This window comes from Geotrypetes seraphini, chromosome 6, assembly GCF_902459505.1.
Source record: "Geotrypetes seraphini chromosome 6, aGeoSer1.1, whole genome shotgun sequence".
In the NCBI taxonomy this organism is placed as follows: domain Eukaryota; kingdom Metazoa; phylum Chordata; class Amphibia; order Gymnophiona; family Dermophiidae; genus Geotrypetes; species Geotrypetes seraphini.
In genome coordinates this window covers 141,612,489-141,634,929 of record NC_047089.1, presented here as the reverse complement: position 1 = coordinate 141,634,929, position 22,441 = coordinate 141,612,489, and the positions used below count along the sequence as shown (strand labels likewise).

At 45.7% G+C, this 22,441-nt stretch overlaps 1 protein-coding gene across 1 annotated transcript in view; it reads left to right on the top strand.

The window, feature by feature from the left end:
- LOC117362913 (fibrous sheath-interacting protein 2-like) overlaps positions 1-22,441 on the top strand; it is a 655,319-nt gene that overhangs the window by 412,628 nt on the left and 220,250 nt on the right. The window contains exon 9 of the mRNA XM_033950005.1: positions 18,580-18,654. Coding sequence (XP_033805896.1) covers positions 18,580-18,654 — 75 coding nt within the window. The remainder of the gene's footprint in view (positions 1-18,579; positions 18,655-22,441) is intronic.

Genomic DNA, 22,441 nt, shown 5'->3' with positions numbered 1-22,441 from the left:
GGTTAAAAAGAAACCTAAAAACGGCCTGAGGGATATTTGGAGCATTGAGATTAAGCATCCGATTTCGGCTTCTCAAAGGCCACAAATTTGGTCTTGGAGAATGAAATGTACAATGTCAGCATCTATGAGACAAACATGTTTTTTTTCTTTTGCATAGAGCATTTTGGACCCCTGTTAGATTACAGAAGTTGACTAGTTCAAAGTCCAATAGATGCTGGCATTGTAATCTTGAAATAGGGACTTTAGATCATCTTTTGTTTTATTGTCCCTAAATTTTAGCCTTTTGGAATTCCATCTGGGATCAAATAAATTGTTTACTAGAGAATCATGTAGCTCTATCTAATGATACGGTATTATTTGGAACAGCTATGAGGAAAAAGAGTCAGATATCTTAATCTAATAATAAACTTTTATTAATCATGACTGGAGTTGCCATTCAGCAAATCACTACCAATTGGAAGGATTGCAGTAGACTTAATTTCAATTTTTGGTGGAATTCATTGTGTCATATGTTTAAAATGGAAAGATCACTAGCTATACAAAATTGAAATTATAAGACTTTTACTAAAATTTGGGAGCCATTGACATCTTTTTGTAATGATTAAATACCATTTCTCTTACTTTTTATTGAAATATACACCGTAAATTATTAGAGAGGGGAAGGGGTCTTATTATATTGTTCAATTCTATAATTTGGGGAAATAGGGAGGGATATGGGTTTAGATTTACAATTTTAATAGATTCTTTGGGTATATTTGTTCAATTGTTAAATGTTTTACATGGAGTAAAGATTGTCAGTATAGGGATGGGGAGGTATGTTATATGTTTAATGTGATTATTTTGATGAATGGGATGGTTGGGGGAGGGAATACTCATATGTTTTTAGACAATAATTGTTAAGAATGTCAAGTGATTTGTATGAATTGTATGTATGAATGCTTGTACACTTGGGGCCTGATTCTCTAAAAGTGCGTCCGATTTTAGGCAGCTGTAGGCATCCTACAGCTGTCTAATCAGCCAATCGGGATGCACGTTTTTTAAAAAAAATGCTCCCCAGGCAGGCCGCCTATATTGAAGGCGAGGCCCGCAAGACACCTAGGCCCTGTTTCTGAATAGGACGCCCGGGAGAGGCGTCCTATTCAGAATCGGCCTAAACTAAACCCCGATTCTGTAACCGGCGTCCATGTTACAGACGCGGGTTAGAGAAACAGGTTAGATTAGACATGGCCTGCTACACTTATCGCGGCAAGGGATCTCTCTGCCGCTATAAGTATAGCGGGCCGTGGCCCCCTGACCAGGAGGGTGCCCAAACCCTCTGCCCGAAGACGCACCCCCTCCCACTACTGACCGCCCCCCCCGACACTACCGTCCGCCCCCCCCCCGACATTACAGATCCCCCCCCCGACAATATCGATAGCTGGCAGGAGGGTGCCCAATCCCTCCTGCCCGAAGACGCACCCCCCCGGTGCTAAACCCCCCCCAAACCTCCACTCCACCAAACCTGTTCTTAGATGGGTCTTGCACGTCTTGAGCCGGCAGTGACGCCTCGTCAAAATGAAGCGGGCCCGCCACTTCCCGGCCCATCCCGCCGAAGCCTAAGGCCTGATTGTCCCAGGCTCTAGAAGCCTGGACCAATCAGGCCTTAGGCATAGCGGGTCCGCCCATCCCCACTAAGTCTAAGGCTAATCAGACCTTAGACTTAGTGGGGATGGGCGGACCCGCTATGCCTAAGGCCTGATTGGTCCAGGCTTCTAGAGCCTGGGCCAGTCAGGCCTTAGGCTTCGGCGGGATGAGCCGGGAAGGGGTGGGCCTGCTTCATTTCGACGAGACGTGCAAGACCCTTCTAAGAACAGGTTTGGTGGAGTGGAGGTTTGGGGGGGGTTAGCGCTGGGGGGGGTGCGTCTTCGGGCAGGAGGGATTGGGCACCCTCCTGCCAGCTATTGATATTGTCCGGGGGGGGGGAACGGTAATGTCGGGGGGAGGGCGGTTGGTAATGTCGGGGGGTGGGGGGGTGTCTTCGGGCAGAGGGTTTGGGCACCCTCCTGGTCAGGGGGCCACGGCCCGCTATACTTATAGCGGCAGAGAGATCCCTTGCCGCGATAAGTATAGCGGCCGCGTCTACTTACAATGTAGGCCAGCATTTTGCTGGCCTACATTTTAAGCTTCTCCTCTACTAGGGAGACGCGTAGGGCCGCCTAGGTTCAGCCTAAGGTCCGCCTAAGGCCCTTAGACGAGCTTAGGCATCTTGCGGTCTCCCTAGGCTCCCGGAGGTGCCTTCAGGCTTGCCTGGGGAGCATTTTTTTTAAAAAAACGTGCATCCCGATTGGCTGATTAGACAGCTGTAGGACGCCTAAAATCGGGATGCACTTTGGAGAATCAGGGCCTTGGTGTAAGTTTTGAAAATGAATAAAGATTTATAAATAAATAAATAAAAGGGCTGAATTAACCAAAAATCTACGAAATATTCATTTCTACAAACAGGCAAAAATCTATCTAAAGTCACTTATCATCAACCTCTGAATTAGTATCAGAAACTTTTTCTAATAAAGGTTTATCCAGAAAAAAATTTTCTAATTGAGTAGGATCCAAGAATACAAACTTACTATTAACATATGAAATCAAACATTTGCATGGGGATTTAAGAAAAAAAGTAGTCCCGACTGCTAAAACTTTAAGCTTAAGCATTAGGAACTGTTTTCTTCCTGAATTGTGTTTGCTTAGCAACATCTGGAAACACTTTTAGTACCGTAATTGTCCACAAAACAAGGACTGTTCGTTTTTTTTCTTTTTTTCAAAATAAAGTGTCAGAACAAGTTGGTTTTCAATTTCAGATTTAAATGTAAATAGCAATGTTGCTTGTTTAGCTATTTAGTCCTTAAAAGATTTCAAAAAAATGGGAAACATTCAATCTATCACTCGGCAAATTCAAGACTAAACTAAAAACGTTCTTATTCCAAGATGCAGTAGCGTACCAAGGGGGGGGAGGGGAGGGTCCTCCCCGGGTGCAGCCTTAGGGGGGGTGCACAGCTGGCCCGGTCCCTATCGCGCTCCCACCCTCCCAGCGAAAGCAGCATCAGCGGCATTACCGAAAAAGGTAATGGCGCCAGGCCTTGGAGCACCGAGGCAGACGCTTCTCCCCCCTCCCAGTTGAACCCCCGCTGACCCTCCTATCTCTCCCCCCCCAAGTGAACCTTTCCGACCCTCCCAGCGAAAGCAGCAAACCTCCCTCCAGTAGCGTCGCTGCTTCGCGGTTTTCTCCTTCTTCTACCGCCTCACTGATGACGTCCAGCGATCAAACACCCTTTCAGTGAAGAAATATTTTCTGGTGTCGCCATGAAATTTCCCTCCCCTGATTCTCAATGGGTGCCCTCTGTTTGCCGTGGGTCCTTTAAGAAAAAAGAGATCTTCTTCTGCCTCGATACGGCCCGTGACATATTTGAACGTCTCGATCATGTCTCTCCTCTCTGCGTTCCTCAAGTGAGTATAGCTGCAACTTATCCAGCCGTTCCTCATACGGAAGATCCTTGAGTCCTGCGACCATCCTGGTGGCCATACGCTGAACCGACTCAACTCTCAGCACATCTTTTTGATAATGCGGTCTCTAGAATTGTATACATTATTCCAGATGGGGTCTTACTATGGATCTGTACAGCGGCATTATCACCTCAGGCTTACGGCTGACAAAATTTCTACGGATACAGCCCATGATTTGCCTGGCCCTGGATGAAGCTTTCTCCACTTGATTGGCAGATTTCATGTCTTCGCTAAAGATCACCCCCATGTCGCGTTCTGCTACAGTCCTCGCTAGGATCTCACCATTTAGGGTGTAAGTCCTTTATGGATTTTTCCCGCCAAGGTGCATGACCTTGCATTTTTTGGCATTGAAACTTAGTTGCCAAATCTCTGACCAATACTCCAGCAGGAGTAGGTCCTGCGTCATACTGTCGGGCACTGTGCTTTTGTCTGTTGTGCTTTTGTCTGTTGTGCTTTTGTCTACTATGTTGCATAGTTTGGCATCATCGGCGAATAATGTAATTTTACCTCGAAGCCCCTCAGCCAAGTCTCTTATGAAGATGTTAAATAAGATCGGGCCCAAGACCAAGCCCTGGGGATTTTCAATCAAGGGCCAGTTTCCATGGAGAATCCAAGGTGCATTGGTCTTACGGCATGGCTCTTGAGCAGTCAGTCCTAGCCCACTGGGGCTATTTGGACGTAATTAATGCCACTCTACTTTGGGCTAAAAAGCCTTCCATAGTGGTGGTCTATGCTAAGGCTTGGAAGGCTTTTCAAAATTGGTGTGAAAGGGGATCAGGTGGAGCCTTTCTACAGGCCAGTCTGAAAAAGGGCTTGCAATAGCTTCCCTCAAAGCACAAGTGGCAGGCCTCTCATGATTCCAGGCAGAAGGTAGTAAGGTCTCACTGGCAGCTCATCTGGATGTGACCAGATTCTTAAGAGGTGCACACCAGTTGCGGCCTCCACTCTGTCAACTCTTTCCGTCTGGAATCTTAACATCATTCTCAAAGGTCTCACTAAAATTACATTTGAGCCACTCCAGGAAATATCCATTTTGGATCTTATGGTGAAGACAGTGTTCCTGGTGTGATCGTCACAGCAAGCCGAATTGCAAGCTCTCTTCCTGCAGAGAACTCTTCCTCAGAGTCACGGAGGCTGGCATAGCTCTCTGTATTGTTTCTTCCTTCTGAAGGTTGTATCAGATTTCCACGTCAACCAAGAGATTCGCCTGTCTGCCTTTCAATCAACAGGCTCGGGTAAGCTGGATAAGATTTTTCAGAAACTGGATATGTGAAGTTTTACTATACTACCTGGAAAAGACCAATGAATTTTGCCTTTCAGACCATCTGTTTGACCAGATGGTGCATACTGGAGTCCAAGGCCTCTATATAGCCATTTGGATTCCCAAGGCCATTTTGATGGCATGCATTGCCTGTGGCAAGCAGCCACCAGTTTTCCTTAAGGCGCACTCCACAAGAAGTGTCGACTCTTCATGGGTGGAGTCTTGGGCAGTTTCTCCCACATTGATTTGTAGAGCAGATACCTGGTCTACTCTTCATAGCTTCATGAGGTTTTATAGAGTGGACGTAGCAGCTTGAGAGGATCCTCAGTCCTGTGGGCAGGTTCCTCTGTCCCACCCTAGACGTTAACCATTGCTTTGGTACATCACCTAACATACGGACTACTGTATAGATGTAACAGAACGAAAGATTAGGTTCTTAGCTGGACAATCTTTTTTCTGTTAATCTTCACAGAGGTCCAAAAGGCCTGCCCCTCAGTATATCCTGTTTCACTTACTTTCTGCCTCAGATATTTCTAGATTCTAAGCTTGGAGTTCTTCTACTGTCAGCCAGATGATTAAGCATATGAACATAATAGCCTTACTGAGTCAAACCAATGGTCCATCTAGCTCAGTAGCCTGTCCTCACAGTGGCCAATCCAGGTCATCAATATCTGGCCAAAGAGTAGCAACATTCTATGCTACCGATCCAGGGTAAGCATTGTCTTCCCCTATGTCTTTCTCAATAACAGACTATGGACTTTTCCTCCAGGAAATTGTCCAAACCTTTCTTAAAACCAGCTATGCTATCTGCTCTTACCACATCCTCTGGCAATGCGTTCCTGAGCTTAACCATTCTCTGAGTGAAAAACATATTTCCTCCTATTGGTTTTAAAAGTATTTCCCTGTAACTTTGAGTGTTCCCTACCCTTTGTGATTTTTGATGGAGTGAAAAATCGATCCACTTGTACCCATTCTACTTAACTCAGGATTTAGTGGACTTCAATCATATCACCCCTCAGCCGTCTCTTTTCCAAGCTGAAGAGCCTTAACCTTTTTAGTCTTTCCTCATATGAGAGGAGTTCCATCTTCATTATCATCTTGGTCGCTCTTCTTTGAACCTTTTCTAGTATCACTATATCCTTTTTTGAGATGAGACCAGAATTGAATGCAATACTCCCAGGTGAGGTCTTACCATTGAGCAATACAGAGGCATTATAACATTCTTAGTCTTGTTAACCATCCCTTTAAAATAATTCCTAGCATCTTTTTTGCTTTTTGGGCTGCTGCCACACATTGGATGGAGGAGATCCTTATCTTAGGCGTTAATCCCTAAGGTGGACCTTAGCTTTATTTATTCATTTATTTAGCCCATCCTCCCAAAGGAGCCCGGAATGGGTTACTAGAGTACATTCACAATATAGGTCAGGACATGACAGACTTGATATAAGTGATCATACAGTTCTTGATAGACATAGTATGGTTGATAATGCAGCATCTCCATTAAATACATAACATAGACAATAGTACAGCTTCTGCATTACAGACCTAAACATGATTGATAGTATAGCATCTGCGTTACAGTAGGTAGCACCCTTGAGTTATAGTAGGTAGCACATTTAAGTTATACTAGGAGTGGCCATTAAGTTAGGTATCTTATTTAAGTTATACTAGGCATTGCATTTGACTTCAGTGCTGGGCAAAATGCCCCAAACCAACACCGTTGTGGCAGCTCTAGTAAATGCCAAATCTGTAAATGGCAAATACCTCATCCTAACTGACGCCATCATGAACAACAGATGGGATGTCCTATTAGTGACAGAAACATGGCTAAAAGATAACAATGAGGCCACCCTGGGTGCACTATGCCCTCAGGGCTACCAAGCACTGGCATGTTCCAATCCCCAAAAGAGAGGGGGGTAGTGTGGCAGTGATCACCAAATCCAAGTTAAATCCATGCCAAATAAACTCCATCTTACTAAAAGACCTGGAATGTCTCATTTTCCCAATAGGCCACAACAAAAAAATCATATTCATCCTAATCTACAGAGCCCCCTCCTTTCCTATGACTGCTCTTGACGAACTACTATATTATAAGTGACCTGTCAGTAAACCACAAACAAATCATCCTAGAAGACTTCAATTTTTGCAGACTACTCAGAAATCACTGGCGCTCCACAAGACTTCACCAAGTCACTGTCTGATTTTAGATTCATCCAACAAGTCCACTCCCCCACACACTCCTCTGAAAAATACACTAGACTTGATCTTTATCTCCAACGGTCTGCAAATTGACAACAAAACAACCTCGCTGGCCAACATTCTGGTCCCCTGGACCGACCACCACATAATCACATTCAACCTACACATTAAAGCTAAAGGGTCCGCGGACCAAACAATATCACAGAAAACAACCCTTTTTAAAAATTGGCATAACATTGGCCACCATCCAGTCTTCAGGTACTATAGACAACAGCTGTTGAGGATTCAACGGAGCATGGCTGCACTTAAGAGCAAGCTAAGATTTATTGATTTGTTGCTGCTGTGTTGATTATATGAAGGAACTACCTGCATTGTGCTGTTTTGATTTTCATAGGCTTCAGGATTTTTGTATTTGAAAGTTTGTATATTTATATCATATATATTCAAGAACCAGGAAGATATATTATAGAAACTAGTTTGGGAGGTTTTTTTGGCCCATGAAGCTCATCTGAGGCCCTTTTCTCCCAACTTTTGGATTGTTAGTTAGGGTTTGGAGCTTTTGTGGTGCTAAAGCAGTTCACTTTGTTAGGCAACAGTTTCCTTTTTTTCTTTATATATAAGTATGATTATATTAACTCTTGGTATTGAGAACTTACTCACTTTCCAGTTAAATTTGGGGTAATTGAAATGATTGATGATGTTCTGTGATTGGTCTGCTGTTTCTGTGGGTGGAGACTGGGTATGTGTAACAGCTCCCTGCTTTGGAGATTCTTCACGCCAGAAGTTTTCTCTGTTTGGATGTGGTTTGTGCTCTGCATATGAATGGTCTTGACATTTCGTCTGTGATGCAGGAAGATTCAACCCCTTACGCAGCATAGCGAAACAGAGATTTTCCCGTCAGGTGTAACTGGCTGCGGTGTTCGGGTGGGGGGTGTTTTGAAGATAGCCTGGACACTGATTTGCAGCTAAGTTTGAAGTTTCATTTTTTCTGCTCACAAGTTTTTGTTGAAACCGTTTGAGACTTTGTGGATGTGCAGTTTTTTCCCACACATCTATTTTGAAGAGGAAGGGAGCCGGGACACGAGGAGACCTGCAGCGGCGCTTCTGTGGCTGTTGGAGTTGGTTTTTTTTGTCTTTTTTAGTTTCCAGGCAGAGAGGTGAGCCGGGGACGCTGAGGAGAGGAGGACTGGGGAGGCAGGCAGATCAGGGTCGCGGCGAGAGTTAGCTCCGCCCACCCCGTGCGTCACAGGTCGCATCGGCCCGGGCTCCACTAGAAGAGGAAGGGAGCTGGGACACGAGGAGACTTGCAGCGGCGCTTCTGTGGCTGTTGGAGTTGGTTTTTTTTGTCTTTTTTAGTTTCCAGGCAGAGAGGTGAGCCGGGGACGCTGAGGAGAGGAGGACTGGGGAGGCAGGCAGATCGGGATCGCGGCGAGAGTTAGCTCCGCCCACCCCGCGCGTCACAGGTCGCATCGGCCCGGGCTCCACTAGAAGAGGAAGGGAGCCAACGGCGCCCAGCCGTTCGGCGCACGGCGAAGGCGCGAAGGAGCCTTGAGAAGGAGCCCAGGCAGCCCAGCAGCAAACCTAACTTCAACCCAAATATAAAAAAAAAAAAATATATATTTCTTCTCTCCACTTTCTTCCTTCTCTACCCTTTCGGCTTATCAATCTTCTCTCTCTCTCTCTCTCTCTCTCTACCCTTGCAGCTTCTCACTCTTCTCTCTCTCTCTCTACTCTTTCAACTAGCTGCACGCCAAAAGCCACTCTCAACCACCGAGGGACCGTAGGAGCAAGGAGAAAGAAATGGAGGCTACAGGAACCCAGCAGAGCTACCCAGTTTACTGCGTTGCGTGTCATATGTATGACTACCTCCCCTCCGGGAGGCGGGCATACATATGCGGTCGGTGTCAGGAACTGGAAAGCCTGAGGATGGAGGTCGGCAGATTGAGGGTCAAGGTCCAGGGACTGGAGGGACTGCGCAACATAGAGGAGACGAGCTGGTCAACCAAGGACACAGATGGAGCAGGCCTCATTGTGGACCAGGTGAGGGACCTTGAGAGATTCATCGAGGAGGCCTATAGGAAGGCGGAAGGACAGGACCAGCAGCTGCACAGACGGATGTCGGCAGACGAGACCCAGGATCCACAAGGCGACACCGGGGAAGGACCTAGCGGAGGAACCACGCAAGAGGAGGAGACCGTGACTCACCGAGACCCCGAGGGTGAGACACCTCACTACACCGAGGACACGGACCTGAGACAGAGGAGGTTGCTGAGGAAAGGGAAGTCTGCTATTGTGGTGGGAGACTCGATCTTGAGAGAGGTAGATAGTCACGTAGCTGGAGGAAGGGAGGATCGGCTAATGACTTGTCTCCCAGGGGCCAAGACACGAGACGTCACTGATAGGATCGAGAGGATCCTGGACGGAGCAGAGACAGAGGAGACTGCGGTGATAATCCACGTCGGAACAAATGATGTGAGCCGGAGGAACTTCAGCATGGCCACGCTGACTGACCAGTTCAGGGTCCTGGGACGAAAACTGAAGCGGAGTACCCGGAGGATAGCATTCTCAGAGATCCTGCCTGTGCCGAGAGCAGATGCAAAAAGGCAGGCAGACCTCCAGGCTGTGAATGCATGGTTGAGGAGATGGTGCCAGGAGAAGGGCTTCCACTTTGTAAGGAACTGGACGTCCTTCTGGGGAAAGAGTAAGCTCTACCGGCGGGACGGCCTGCACCTGAGCACAGAGGGAACTAGACTACTGGCTGCCAATGTGAGGAAGGAGATCGAGAGGGCTTTAAACTGAGGAGAGGGGGAAAGCCGACAGCTGATCTGATGTTGACGCTTCGGACAACAGTATCCAGAACAGATGCTGAACGGGCTGACTGCACGGAGGAAGTAGAGAGACCAGTGGATCTCAGGATCAGACAGCGAGGGAAACAACAGGTAAAGGGAGCTTGCTGGGTGGAGACTAAGGGGCATGGAGACACAGGAGGACTGGGTGGCAAGAGGGCGAAAGCTGAGGGCATTATAGGGGCAACACAAGGCGAGGTGGATTGAACAGAGGCCGGGGCACAGGAGGGGGCAAGAAAACCCAGAGGAAAAGCGGGGAAGTGGGGTGGCGGAAATGTGGGGAAGCTGAAAGCTACGAGGGTAAAGGCAAAGGGCAAAACAGAAGTACAGGGAGCAGGAGAGGCGGCCCAGGTGAATGCAGAGGTGATTGCAGAGGTGAATGCAGAGGTGAATGCAGAGGTGGAGGAAAAACGACGGGACCTGCGGTGCTTATACGCAAATGCAAGAAGCCTCATGGCCAAGATGGATGAACTAGAGGTCGTGGCCAAGGGGGAAGACCTGGATATAATTGGAATTACAGAAACATGGTGGACAGGGGAGAATCAATGGGATGTGGCGCTGCCGGGGTACAAGCTCTACAGGAGAGACAGGACCCACAAGAAGGGGGGAGGCATAGCACTATATATAAAGGACTCTATCTACTCGGTCGGGATGGATATGGCAACGAAGGCAGAGGGGCTGGAATCGCTATGGGTCAAATTGCCGGGAAACAAGGGTGCAGGCATAAAACTGGAGCTGTACTATCGCCCACCTGGCACGCCGGAAGGACTCGGACACGACCTGGAAGCTGAACTGAGACAAGAATGCAGGGCTGGAAGTGTAACAGTGATGGGGGACTTCAACTACCCAGGGATAGACTGGAATACGGGTCACTCCAACTGCACTAGGGAAACAGGATTTGTAGAAGCTGTGAGGGACTGCTTCATGGAGCAACTGGTCAGGGAACCGACGCGGGGGAGTGCTACCCTTGACCTCATCCTGAACGGATTAGGGGGGCCTGCAAGAGGGGTAGAAGTGGGAGGACCACTAGGCAACAGCGACCACAATGCGATCAGATTCACATTAGAAAGGGGGACACCCATAGTAAGGAGAACCGCAACAACTGCGCTCAACTTCAAGAAAGGGAATTATGTTGCTATGAGGGAAATGGTGGGGAGGAAGCTCAGAAACATCTTTAGGATGGAGACTGTGGAAAGCGCCTGGACCCTATTCAGGGACACCCTGCAGGAAGCACAAAAAACATACGTCCCCAGTTTCAGGAAAGGCTGCAAGAACAAGCGGTCAAAGGACCCGATTTGGATCTCAGCAGAAGTAAAGAAGGCAATAAATGACAAAAAAGTATCTTTCCGGAGATGGAAAAAGGATCCAACGGAGGAAAATCACCAGGCGCACAGGAAATGCCAAAAAGAATGCCACCGAGAGGTTAGAAAAGCAAAAGGGAAATACGAAGAGGGGCTGGCCAGGGAAGCAAAAAACTTCAAGGCATTCTTCAGTTACGTAAAGGGGAAACGACCAGCGAGAGAGGAGGTGGGGCCGTTGGATGATGGGGATAGGAAGGGAGTGATTAAGGAGGATAAAGAGGTAGCTGAGAGGTTGAACACGTTCTTCTCGTCGGTTTTCACGAGAGAAGACACATCAAATATACCGGACTCAGAGGAGCTCATGAGTGGGGAACAGGCTGAAAAATTGGAGCACATAGAGGTAAGTAAGGAGGATGTCCTCAAACAGATAGACAGGTTAAAATGCGGCAAATCACCGGGTCCGGACGGGATCCACCCAAGGGTTCTGAAGGAACTAAGACAAGAAATAGCAGGCACAATCCAGCATGTTTGTAACCTATCCTTGAAAGCTGGAGAGGTACCAGAGGACTGGAAATTGGCGAATGTCACACCTATCTTCAAGAAGGGATCGAGAGGTGACCCCGGGAACTACAGGCCGGTGAGCCTGACTTCAATTATAGGGAAGATGGTGGAAGCTATGATCAAGGACGGCATTTGCGAGCACATTGAGAGAAATGGCCTACTGAGAACAAGCCAGCACGGATTCTGTAAGGGAAGGTCATGCCTAACGAACCTTCTGTACTTCTTTGAGGGAATAAGCAGTCGGGTGGACAATGGGGAACCCATCGACATCATTTACCTCGATTTTCAAAAGGCTTTTGACAAGGTACCACATGAAAGGCTGCTTAGGAAACTGTGGAACCACGGGGTGGGAGGGGATGTGCACAGATGGATCGAGCACTGGTTGTCGGGTAGACTGCAGAGGGTCGGAGTAAAGGGCCAATATTCTGACTGGCGGGGAGTCACGAGCGGTGTGCCGCAGGGATCGGTGCTGGGGCCGTTACTCTTCAACATATTTATCAATGACCTGGAAAAGGAGGCAAAGTGCGAGGTTATAAAATTTGCAGACGATACCAAACTGTGCGGTAGAGTTAGCTCCAGGGAGGAGTGTGAGGACCTGCAAAGGGACCTAGACAAGCTGGAAGACTGGGCAAACAAATGGCAAATGCGCTTTAATGTGGAAAAATGCAAGGTTATGCATATAGGGAAAAAGAACCCGTTGTTCAACTACAAATTGGGGGGGGGGCATTGTTGGGAGAAAGCAATCTTGAAAGAGACTTGGGTGTGCTGGTGGATGCATCACTGAAGCCATCTGCACAGTGCGCAGCGGCCTCAAAAAAAGCCAACAGGATGCTGGGCATCATAAAGAGGGGCATAACTACCAGGACGCGGGAAGTCATCATGCCACTGTATCGAGCGATGGTGCGTCCGCATCTGGAATACTGCGTTCAATATTGGTCGCCGTACCTTAAGAAAGACATGGAGGTACTTGAGAGAGTCCAAAGGAGAGCAACGAAACTGGTAAGAGGGCTGGAACACTACCCATATGCTGAGAGGTTGGATAGGCTGGGGCTCTTCTCTCTGGAAAAAAGGAGGCTCAGGGGTGATATGATAGAGACCTTCAAGATCATGAGGGGCATAGAGAGGGTGGATAGGGACAGATTCTTCAGGCTGAAGGGGACAACAGGTACGAGGGGGCATTCGGAGAAACTGAAGGGAGATAGGTTCAAAACGAATGCAAGGAAGTTTTTTTTCACCCAGAGGGTCGTGGACACTTGAAATGCGCTACCGGAGGAAGTGATCAGGCAGAGTACGGTACAGGAATTCAAACAGAGACTGGATGGATTCCTGAGGGATAAAGGGATCGTGGGATACTGAGAAAGCTAACCAGAAAATAAATGTAGAAACCCAACCAGGTCGTGCAGGTGCAAGACCGGAGGGCTAGGACTTTGAAAGGAAGATAGGACTCAATTAGGAAACCAAGGAGGCATGGGGGCCCCTTCTGGTGGTTTAGACAGGTCGTGACCTGTTTGGGCCGCCGCGGGAGCGGACTGCTGGGCAGGATGGACCTATGGTCTGACCCAGCGGAGGCACTGCTTATGTTCTTATGGTGTGCTTTTTATATAAGGGTAGTTTCTCTTAGGGCTGTTATAGTGTTTGTATTTTTCCCACCATTGAATACCAGCCACACTTTTTGAAAGTGATTTCATTCTCTTTCTTTTTTATTAAGTGGAGTTTTTTTTTAACCAAATGAAGCTCAGCTGAGGTTTTTTCTGCACCTTTCATTTCTTTTTTGTGTGAGCTGTGTATGAGAGTGTGTATGTTTGTGTGGTAGGTAGGTCTTTCAGCATTGTAAGGGACCCCCCCTGTTTTTCCATATAGGGCATATTTTTGAAATAACCTGTTGAAATAACCTATTATTATACTGTTGCCCAATTAGCTTTCTGAAACATTTCTTCATGTCTGCTCATTTTTGTCCTGGGGGACGATAGTATAACTCTACCTACATATTCCTTCCCTTCACACATAGAACTTCTATTCATATGGAATCCACACTGTTATCTATGTCATGCTGAATGTTTATTTTATTTGATTCAATTCCCTCTTTAACATATAGCGCAATCCCTCTCCAATTTGATCTACCGTATTTTCACGCATATAACGCGCGCGTTATACACGATTTTACAAACCGTGTATTACCATGCGCATTATATGCGTGAGCGCGTTATCCCCCTTTTTTTTTTTACATAGTTCCCCCCCGACGTCCAATTCACCCCCCCCCCCCGCAGGACCACCCGTACCCCGAAGGACCGCTCGCGCTGGAACCCGCACCCCCACTCAGAAGGACCGCTCGCACCCCCACAGCCTCCCCCCCCATCATGTAGAAGTTTCCTACCGTCGTCCTGCTGCTTCCTCTGCCGGCGGTCCTGCCCCTTCTCTTAGCCCTGCGTCTACCCTGCTTCCTCTTCCGGCGGACCCACCCTTTCTCTGATGTCAGAGAAAGGGCGGGACCACCGGAAGAGGAAGCAGCGTAGACGCAGGGCTAAGAGAAGGGGCAGGACTGCCGGCAGAGGAAGCAGCAGGACGACAGTAGGAAACTTCTACATGATGGGGGGGGAGGCTGTGGGGGTGCGAGTGGTCCTTCGGGGTGGGGGTGTGGGTGCGTGTTCCAGCGCGAGCGGTCTTTCGGGGTACGGGTGCGAGCGGTCCTGCGGGGGGGTGAATCGGACATCGGGGGGGGGGCATCAGGCTTTCAGAGTGGGGACAGAACTTCAAAGGGGAGAGGAGAGTCGGGGCGGGCTAAAGGAGAGTGGGCTGGCCAGAGGAGAGTCGGGGCGGGCTAAAGGAGAGTCGGGCTGGCCAGAGGAGAGTCGGGGCGGGCTAAAGGAGTCGGGCTGGCCAGAGGAGAGTCGGGGCGGGCGAAAGGAGAGTCGGGCAGCGACGGGAGAGTCGGGGCGGCATGCGCGGTATACAGGTGTGCGCGGTATATAAAAATTTATTTACATAAATTACAGTTCCCCACGCTATACCCATGTGCGCATTTTACACGGGTGCGCGGTATATGAGTGAAAATACGGTACTCTATCCTTGTGATATAATTTATACCCAGGTAATACAGTGTCCCATTGATTGTCCACCTTCCTCTATATAATCTGAGATTATAATCTGAAATGCCTATTATATCTACCTCATCATTCAGTGCTCTGTACTCTTAATTCTCCTATTTTATATTTTAGGCTTCTAGCATTTGTATACAGACACTTCAAATTATGTTTTTTCCTTGTAACTACAAGCTGCTGAGAAGACGGGGAAAATCTTTTACTTTGTCTTTCTGTTAAACCCTCCTGGTTTTCTTTCACCATTATTGAAACTTCTCTACTGGGATTCCCTAAATATCTTGTTTCAGTACTATCCTTCTAGGATACCTCACTCCAAACCATCCGCTCCTGGTCGACTTTCGACTTTCCTCTGCATCTCAGTTTAAAAGCTGCTCTATCTCCTTTTTAAACATTAGCACCAGCAGCCTGGTTCTAGCCCTTCAATTTATGTCCACTGTAATAATCCCAGTTTTAATTTATCTTAAATTTGAGTTGACACCATAAATATGATATCACACTCTTAGCTAATCTGCTTTCTACAAGGAAACTTTCTTACAAGTACACAAGCTCACTACACAGCTGAATTTGTCAGGTTACATAGTAATCTGTTTCTGCTAGGGCTTCCTGTTCACATTGCCTACTTTGCCATTAATTCTGGAAACTTCAACCCTCTTTGTGGTAAGGAAGCAAGAATTGAGGTATGGAAAGTTCCTCAGCAGGCAAAAAAGCAGAAAGGGAAAGAGCTCTGGCAAAAACCAGGGATATCAAGGTTCAAAAATATGACCTATAATTTTAAAGCAAACCAATCATCTTAGAGGAGGAGGAGCTTAACTTTCCTTGGAGCCCATATAAGACTGCCTCCGACCACTAGGCGTGATGGAAATGTGGCTACTGAGGAGGTTGAACCTGAGACGATTGGAGTTTACCAGGTATTTTAGAGGAGAAAAGTTGAGGTGCTGGAGAAATAGCAGACTGTTGCATAGAGAATCTGAACTAATAAGTAAACCCAGGTGAACTTTTTCTTTTTATACAATCATGCGGGTGGTGGATAGTTAAATTTCTCTGTGGGTGGGGCTTTGACAACTGGGAATAATGTTGGTTTAAAGCTAGTCAGTTTAAAACTTGAGAGCAGAAAAGAAATGAAGGAAAGATATTCCAAGATTGATTATTGTATAATCCATTCTCAGTATTGGAAAAGGGAGGCTGGTAAACTCTTTCCATAAAAACTGACTCAGGCCACATCAGGAATGCTGTTGCATAAAAGTATAGATTTATTATAAAGTAAAGGCAGCACATGGAAAAAAAGAGAACAGATTACCAGCATTCAGAATTGTCACAGATCAGATAAAGTTCCACACCCTGCAGGTATGCAGAAAAATACCCTATCTGTGTCTCTTTCCCATCTTACATGGACTGATATCAGCCATGCATTACAATCTATTAGAAAGTTTCTGATTGGTTATTAACATTATCATAAGTGATCAGTTGCTAGTCTGATTTGTTAGTGTCATTACCAAAGTTAATTCAGTGGTTACAAATGCATATAATTGGCTATATCCGTAATTGACATAAAGGCCATTAGCATCTGTGTATGTCCTTAAAGCAATTTTCCATTTATGTATGTCCAAAAACCACCTAAGATTATCTGCCTTTGACACCCTTCTGCTTGGTACTTTTTTCAGAAGTTATCTATGCATGACCTCTGCCCAATTCCAAAAATGGCCCCCACTCTGTCCTCTAGGTGCTGTGGTTTGTGCATACGTGCAGGCCATGAACCAAGGCAACTGTAGCTCTGTGTTATCTGCATTATCTAATGTCCAAAAGGTTGTTACTTCATCTTACAGTGGTTGTCAGAAGGACAACCTTGTTACTTGTCCAAGCTTTGCATTCTGTGCATAAAATGTATAGGCCTTATACCTGTTTCATCTCTGGTCAGAGGACATAGGAAAAACAGGAATCATTGCTGAAAACAGGAACCGTTGCTACAATTACATCTGCATCCCTATCTCTGTCTTCCAGCTAAGCACTGGTATTATAATTTTCTTTCCATGTAGCAAACAATGGTCTGTGCTGTGTGGTAAGATCTGTATGCTGTGTTTTTACTTATCTCGATCAGCAAAGGTTGGAGGAAATTGGCACATGAGGTACAGAAACAGTATTTTTTTCCAGAGTTCTTGTAAAGATGAAGCTATGCAGAAATCAAGCTTGACCTGTTTATAAGGTCCTGTTATTAAAGTCCTGTAGTCATATCTCAAGGGTCCCCAGGAAAGGGGGCCAACCAGAATTTTCCTTCAATATGGAACAGAGAAAAGCACTTGTGACCCTGGACAAGTCACTCAGTCCTCCATAGCCCCAGGTATGTTAGATAGATTGTGAGCCCACTGGGACAGATAGAGAAAATCCTTGAGTACCTGATTGTAAAAACTGCTTAGATAACCTTGATAGGCGGTATATAAAAACCTAATAAACTTGAAACACTGAGGGAGTTCTGGGAACACATTTCCATAAAGAAATTTGCACATTGGAGCAGGAGCTATGTTCTCTTTGGGAGGCTTTCTTCCTTTTGAACTAAAAACAAGAATAAGCACTTACAAAGACTTTGGTTTTAAGAAAGGTTTGGACAAGTTCCTGGAGGAAAAGTCCATAGTCTGTTATCGAGAAAGACATGGGGAAAGCCACTGCTTGTCCTGTATTGGTAGCATGGAATAGTGCTACACCTTGGGTTTTGGCAAGGTACTAGTGACCTGGATTGGCCACTGTGAAAACGGGCTACTGGGCTTGATGGACCATTGGTCTGACCCAGTAAGGCTATTCTTATGTTCTTATGTATCAGGGAGAATCTTTTGCTGTGTTGATTTTGGAAAATACTTTAATTTATTTGTTGTTTAATCTTTCCCTTAAGTGTACTAGCTAACACAGACTCCTGTTAATTTGAAAGTAACACTAAAACTTAGGTTTCTCTGGATTCTTCCTGACTGGAGTCTTCCTTGGAACTCTCAAAGGCTACTAGACAAGAGAACTATGCCATCATTAGTTACCAGTAATGGAATAATTTTATACTCTTGTTCTTCATTATTCATTTTTTCAGACTAATTTCTTAATTTGTGAGTTTTATGTAAATACATCTTTCAGCTTACTCTAATAGTAGCCTGAGTTAAAGAGAAACTGATGAAGTGATTGTTGATATTTTGGTTCAAACACAAAAGAATTCAAACTTACAGAATACTAAGCATGGGAAACTACACTAGCTGACAAATAATAAGTCACACATTATCAGTATGAATCCATGAGATATGCTATTTTTAGAGAACAACCAATTTTTGTTATTCTTTGAGCCATGTTTATATGGAGCTAAATTAGAAATGACCTACTTTTAACAATCCAGAACCAAATAATCTGTTCAATATTTTTGTGAATTTCATTCAGCTTCAGAATCATGAAGTGTCTTGCAGAGCAAAAAACATTACCTAACTGTTGATGTAGCTCAGGAAGCATTCATTCAAGCCGTTGGTGTAGTTTGTCTTCTTGTGTGGTGGTGATGGGGGGGGGGGGAGGCAAATAGTAAAGAAGAAATATCAGCATGGGGACAGAGGGACTAATTCAGCATTACTGGCAACATTTAGGGGCTGGAGGGTATGGTGCTGAATCTCCATAGTCATCCCAAATTATACCTACTATGATTCAAGCTGTCATTGGTAAACTAATATCCTATTCATTCAGCAATCTGTCTTTTATATATAGTGTTTTGCTATGTTTTTCCCTCAAAATCTACTATAGTAATTTGTTTTTATTTCTAAAAGGTTACCGACTGAAGAATGTTGAGAAAGAAAGAAAACTGCGTAGAGTGGAGAGAAAATGGGCTAGATTGACCAGAGGTAAATATAGCATATTTCTTAGTAACTTACCTCATGTACCAATCTACAAATATATGGGCTGTCCTAATTTCTGCAACATCTAGCTATGAGATCACTTGGCTTATCTGGATCCATAGGTAAATTCCACAATAAATTTTTAGTAAGTAGCAATGATTTGGAACTTAATGTCTCTTCCAGTGCAATAGGTGAGACATTCTAGACCAGTGGTGCCCATACTTTATGGGCTTGCGAGCTACTTTTATAATGACTAAGTCAAAATGATCTACCAACAATAAAATTTAAAAAAAAACACAAAGCACACTGAAAGGCAGAGAAAATGTTAATTATTCATATTCCAGGTTTTTTCAAAGAGGTCGGCAGATGACTCTATGCAATGTCACCTCAGTAACAAAATACAAAAATAGACAAATATACCCCCTCCCTTTTTACTAAATCACGATAGTAGGTTTTAGCACAGGGAGTTACGCTGAATGCCTCGCACTGCTCTCAATGCTCATAGGCTCCCTGCGCTAAAAAACGTTATTGCGGTTTAGTAAAAGGGAGCCATAGTGCAAAATATAGACAGCAGATATAAATTCTCAAAACAGACACATTTTGATCACTAAATTGAAAATAAAATCATTTTTCCTACCTTTGTTGTTTGGTGATTTCATGAGTCTCTGGTTGCACTTTCTTCTTCTGACTGTGCATCCAATCTTTCTTCCTTTCTTTCAGCCTCCTGTATGTTTCCTTTCCTCCAGACCTCATTCTCTCCCCCAACTTTTTCTTTCTGTCTTTCTGTTCCCCCTTCTTTCTGTCTCCCTGTTCCCCCTTCTTTCTGTTTCCCTGTCTGCCCCCTTTCTTTCTTTCTCCGTGCCCTCCCCCAAGCCACTTGGTGTGCTGCCACCGCCATCGGGGAACAGCCCCCAAGCCACCGCCGTCCCAAGCTTTCCCTGCAGAAGTGTCGCGCTGACCAGCATTCCATTCCCTGACGTCAATTCTGACGTAGGAGAGGAAGTTCCGGCCAACAAGGCATTTCTCCCCATTCCATCCATCCTGAGCCCCATCTCTCCTTGATCCAGCATTTCCCTTAAGTGTACTAGCTAACACAGACTTCTGTCAGAATTACCATTCCACCTATTTTCCAGCATCACCCTTCTTTGTGTCCATCTCACCTATATCCCTATCTCACCACTTTTTCAGAATCTTCATTTGTCTCTGTCCTTGTCTTTACCCCATGTTCAACATTTGCTCTTTCAATGTCTTTATCTCCCCCCACACACACACTTTTTCAGCATTACTTCTATGTCTCTATTTCACCTCCTCTTCATGTCCCCTCTCTATCTCTATCCTTATTCAGTAGGTCTTGCTTACCCTTTCTCTTCTTTGTGTCACTATCACCATTTTCAGCTTTCCCTCCTTTTCCTTTGTTAATGCACCCTGTAGCCAGAATCTTTCCACCCTCCCTCCACTCCGGCCCAGCCCAGTATGAAATATTTCCTTTTGTTTCCCTCCCCTCTCTCTTTCTCTCTCTCTTCTGTTCCCTCACCCACAAGTCCTGCATTTGGCCCTCTCCCTTCTACCTGCACCCGGCAACACCCCCTGCTCCGCGGCTCTCTTCAGCAACTCGTCAGCAGCGGTGATCAAGACAGGCTGCCGACATCGAGGCCTTCCCTCTACGAGTCCCGTCTTTGTGGAAAAAGGAAGTTGAAACAAGCGGGACTCGCAGAGGGTAGGCCCCGATGTCAGAAGCTTGTGTCGATCGCTGCTGCTGAGTTGCCGAAGAGAGCCGCAGAGCAGGGGGTGTGGCCATAAGCAGGTAGAAGGGAGAGGGCCAGATAGGAAGGCTGCTGGAAGAGATAGAAGTTCTGGAGCATGACATCGACCCGGGCCAGGATGATTTCTTTTTCAGGCTGCTGCTGCCGCTGCCACGCCCCCCTGCCCCCCCCCCTGAATGACAAAAAACAGCCTAAAGTGGATGCCCGGCGTCGGCATCTTTGACGTCGGGGAGAGGAAGACTGATAGGCCCGATAGATTGGGATGGCAACACAAGTCTATCACGGAGCCCGGGTTGGGCTCTGCAATCGACTCACGTTGCCTTCCTGAGCTACCGGTCGATCGCGATCGACGTATTGGGCACCCCTGTTGTAGACCATAGGGTTATTTCCCACTACTCGCATGGTTTGCAGAAGAAATCCATTACAGGTTTTTCACTCTGCCTCTAGAGTACTTCACAGGCTAGCTTAGTGCCCTCTAGCAATTTTTTTTTCTGTATGTATGGCTGTAGCTGTATAGATTATGCTCTCCCTATTTTATTATTTTAATTTAACGTAAGTTCATCCTTTTGTGGGTATTTTCACATTTGAAATGGATTTGAAGCTCTGCTTGCTTTTGAGAATTCACAGACTTCAGCCTGCAGCTGACAGGCCTATCCCTTCGGGGAACTTGTTAGCCAGTCTTCTTAGTCTTCCTTGGAGTTCAGGGCCATTCCTGACCTAGTCTCACTCCCTGTTAAGCGGGGGGATTGAGCACAGACTGTATAGCACGCTTAGGAGCTCAGCAGTGTTCCGCAGCATGCTGGCTACGTTTTCGCGCCTCCACCCATCCAGGTGCACATCCGGTGGTCTGAAGGGGTAGAGGCATAGTGAGACAGGGGAGTTTGACTAGTAGCCCGAAGATTGGCTTGTAGGATGAATTTCCAGCAGTGTGGCAATGAATTCTAAACCAGCCATTGAAAGGGCTGACAGTATGGTCCGTAAGTGCTTTTTCATGCTGTGGAAGTTGCATATGCTTAGATCTTACTTCAATTTCTCAGTATTTAGAATCCTGGTTCAGTTCTTAGTGTTAAGTCAGATTGATTACTGCAATATAGTCTATCTTGCGGGTCTCAAAAAGAACATCCTAAGATTACGTATTAATCAGAACACGGCAATTAAACTTACATGCAATCAAAGGAGATACGATCATGTTACATCATTGTACTGCGAGATGCATTGGCTTCCTGTGGAAGCACAAATTATCTTTAAACTGGATTGTTTGTATTTCAAAGGTATTACTGGCCAGGCTCTACAATACTTGACAGATCTTTTTCTCTTTTCATCCCAGAAACACTGGAGAAGAACTCATGCTTTTCTTGTTTTTCCACCAGCCAAAGGCAGTAAATTTAAAAGATTTCATGAGCGACAACTTTCCTTTCAAGCTGCTCTGCATGATGATGAATTCAGATGTTTGTGCCTGATCTTCCATTCATATCTTCAGTTTAGAAGGCACTTTAAGACGCTTCTTTTTGCTAAATTCATAGGTAACTAGATTTTCCACTCTTAGATCTGTTTGTACTTTTTTAACCTTTTGTAAACCGCATAGAACTATTTGGTTATGCGGTCTAGAAATTGATTTATTGTATTGTATTGTCTCTGTAATCGTGAGTACAAAGTGGAGCTGATGGGCTCAAAATCAATTTTGAGGGGTTTTGAAGGTTTCCTTGTGTTCCTCTATGTTCCCCCATCTGAAATATGTTGTTTTTGTAATTTTTAAAGTTTGAGAAATGTCATTTTTTGGCGCGTTTTTGAAGTAAATTTGGGTCCATCTGCCTTTTTGAATTTTTAATGAGCTTTTTTTCAACTTTTCCCTGATTCTGTAAAATTTGAAATTTTGCCAGGAAAACTGCTGAAATGGAGTCTTTAGGGACTCCTTGTGTGGATTCATACCAAATTTGGGAAAAAATTGCCGCATTTAGAGCGTTTTGCACCACATGCTATGTGGAGTAGTCAGGGAGGGGGGTGGTAACTACTGGTTCAGCCTCCCGTTC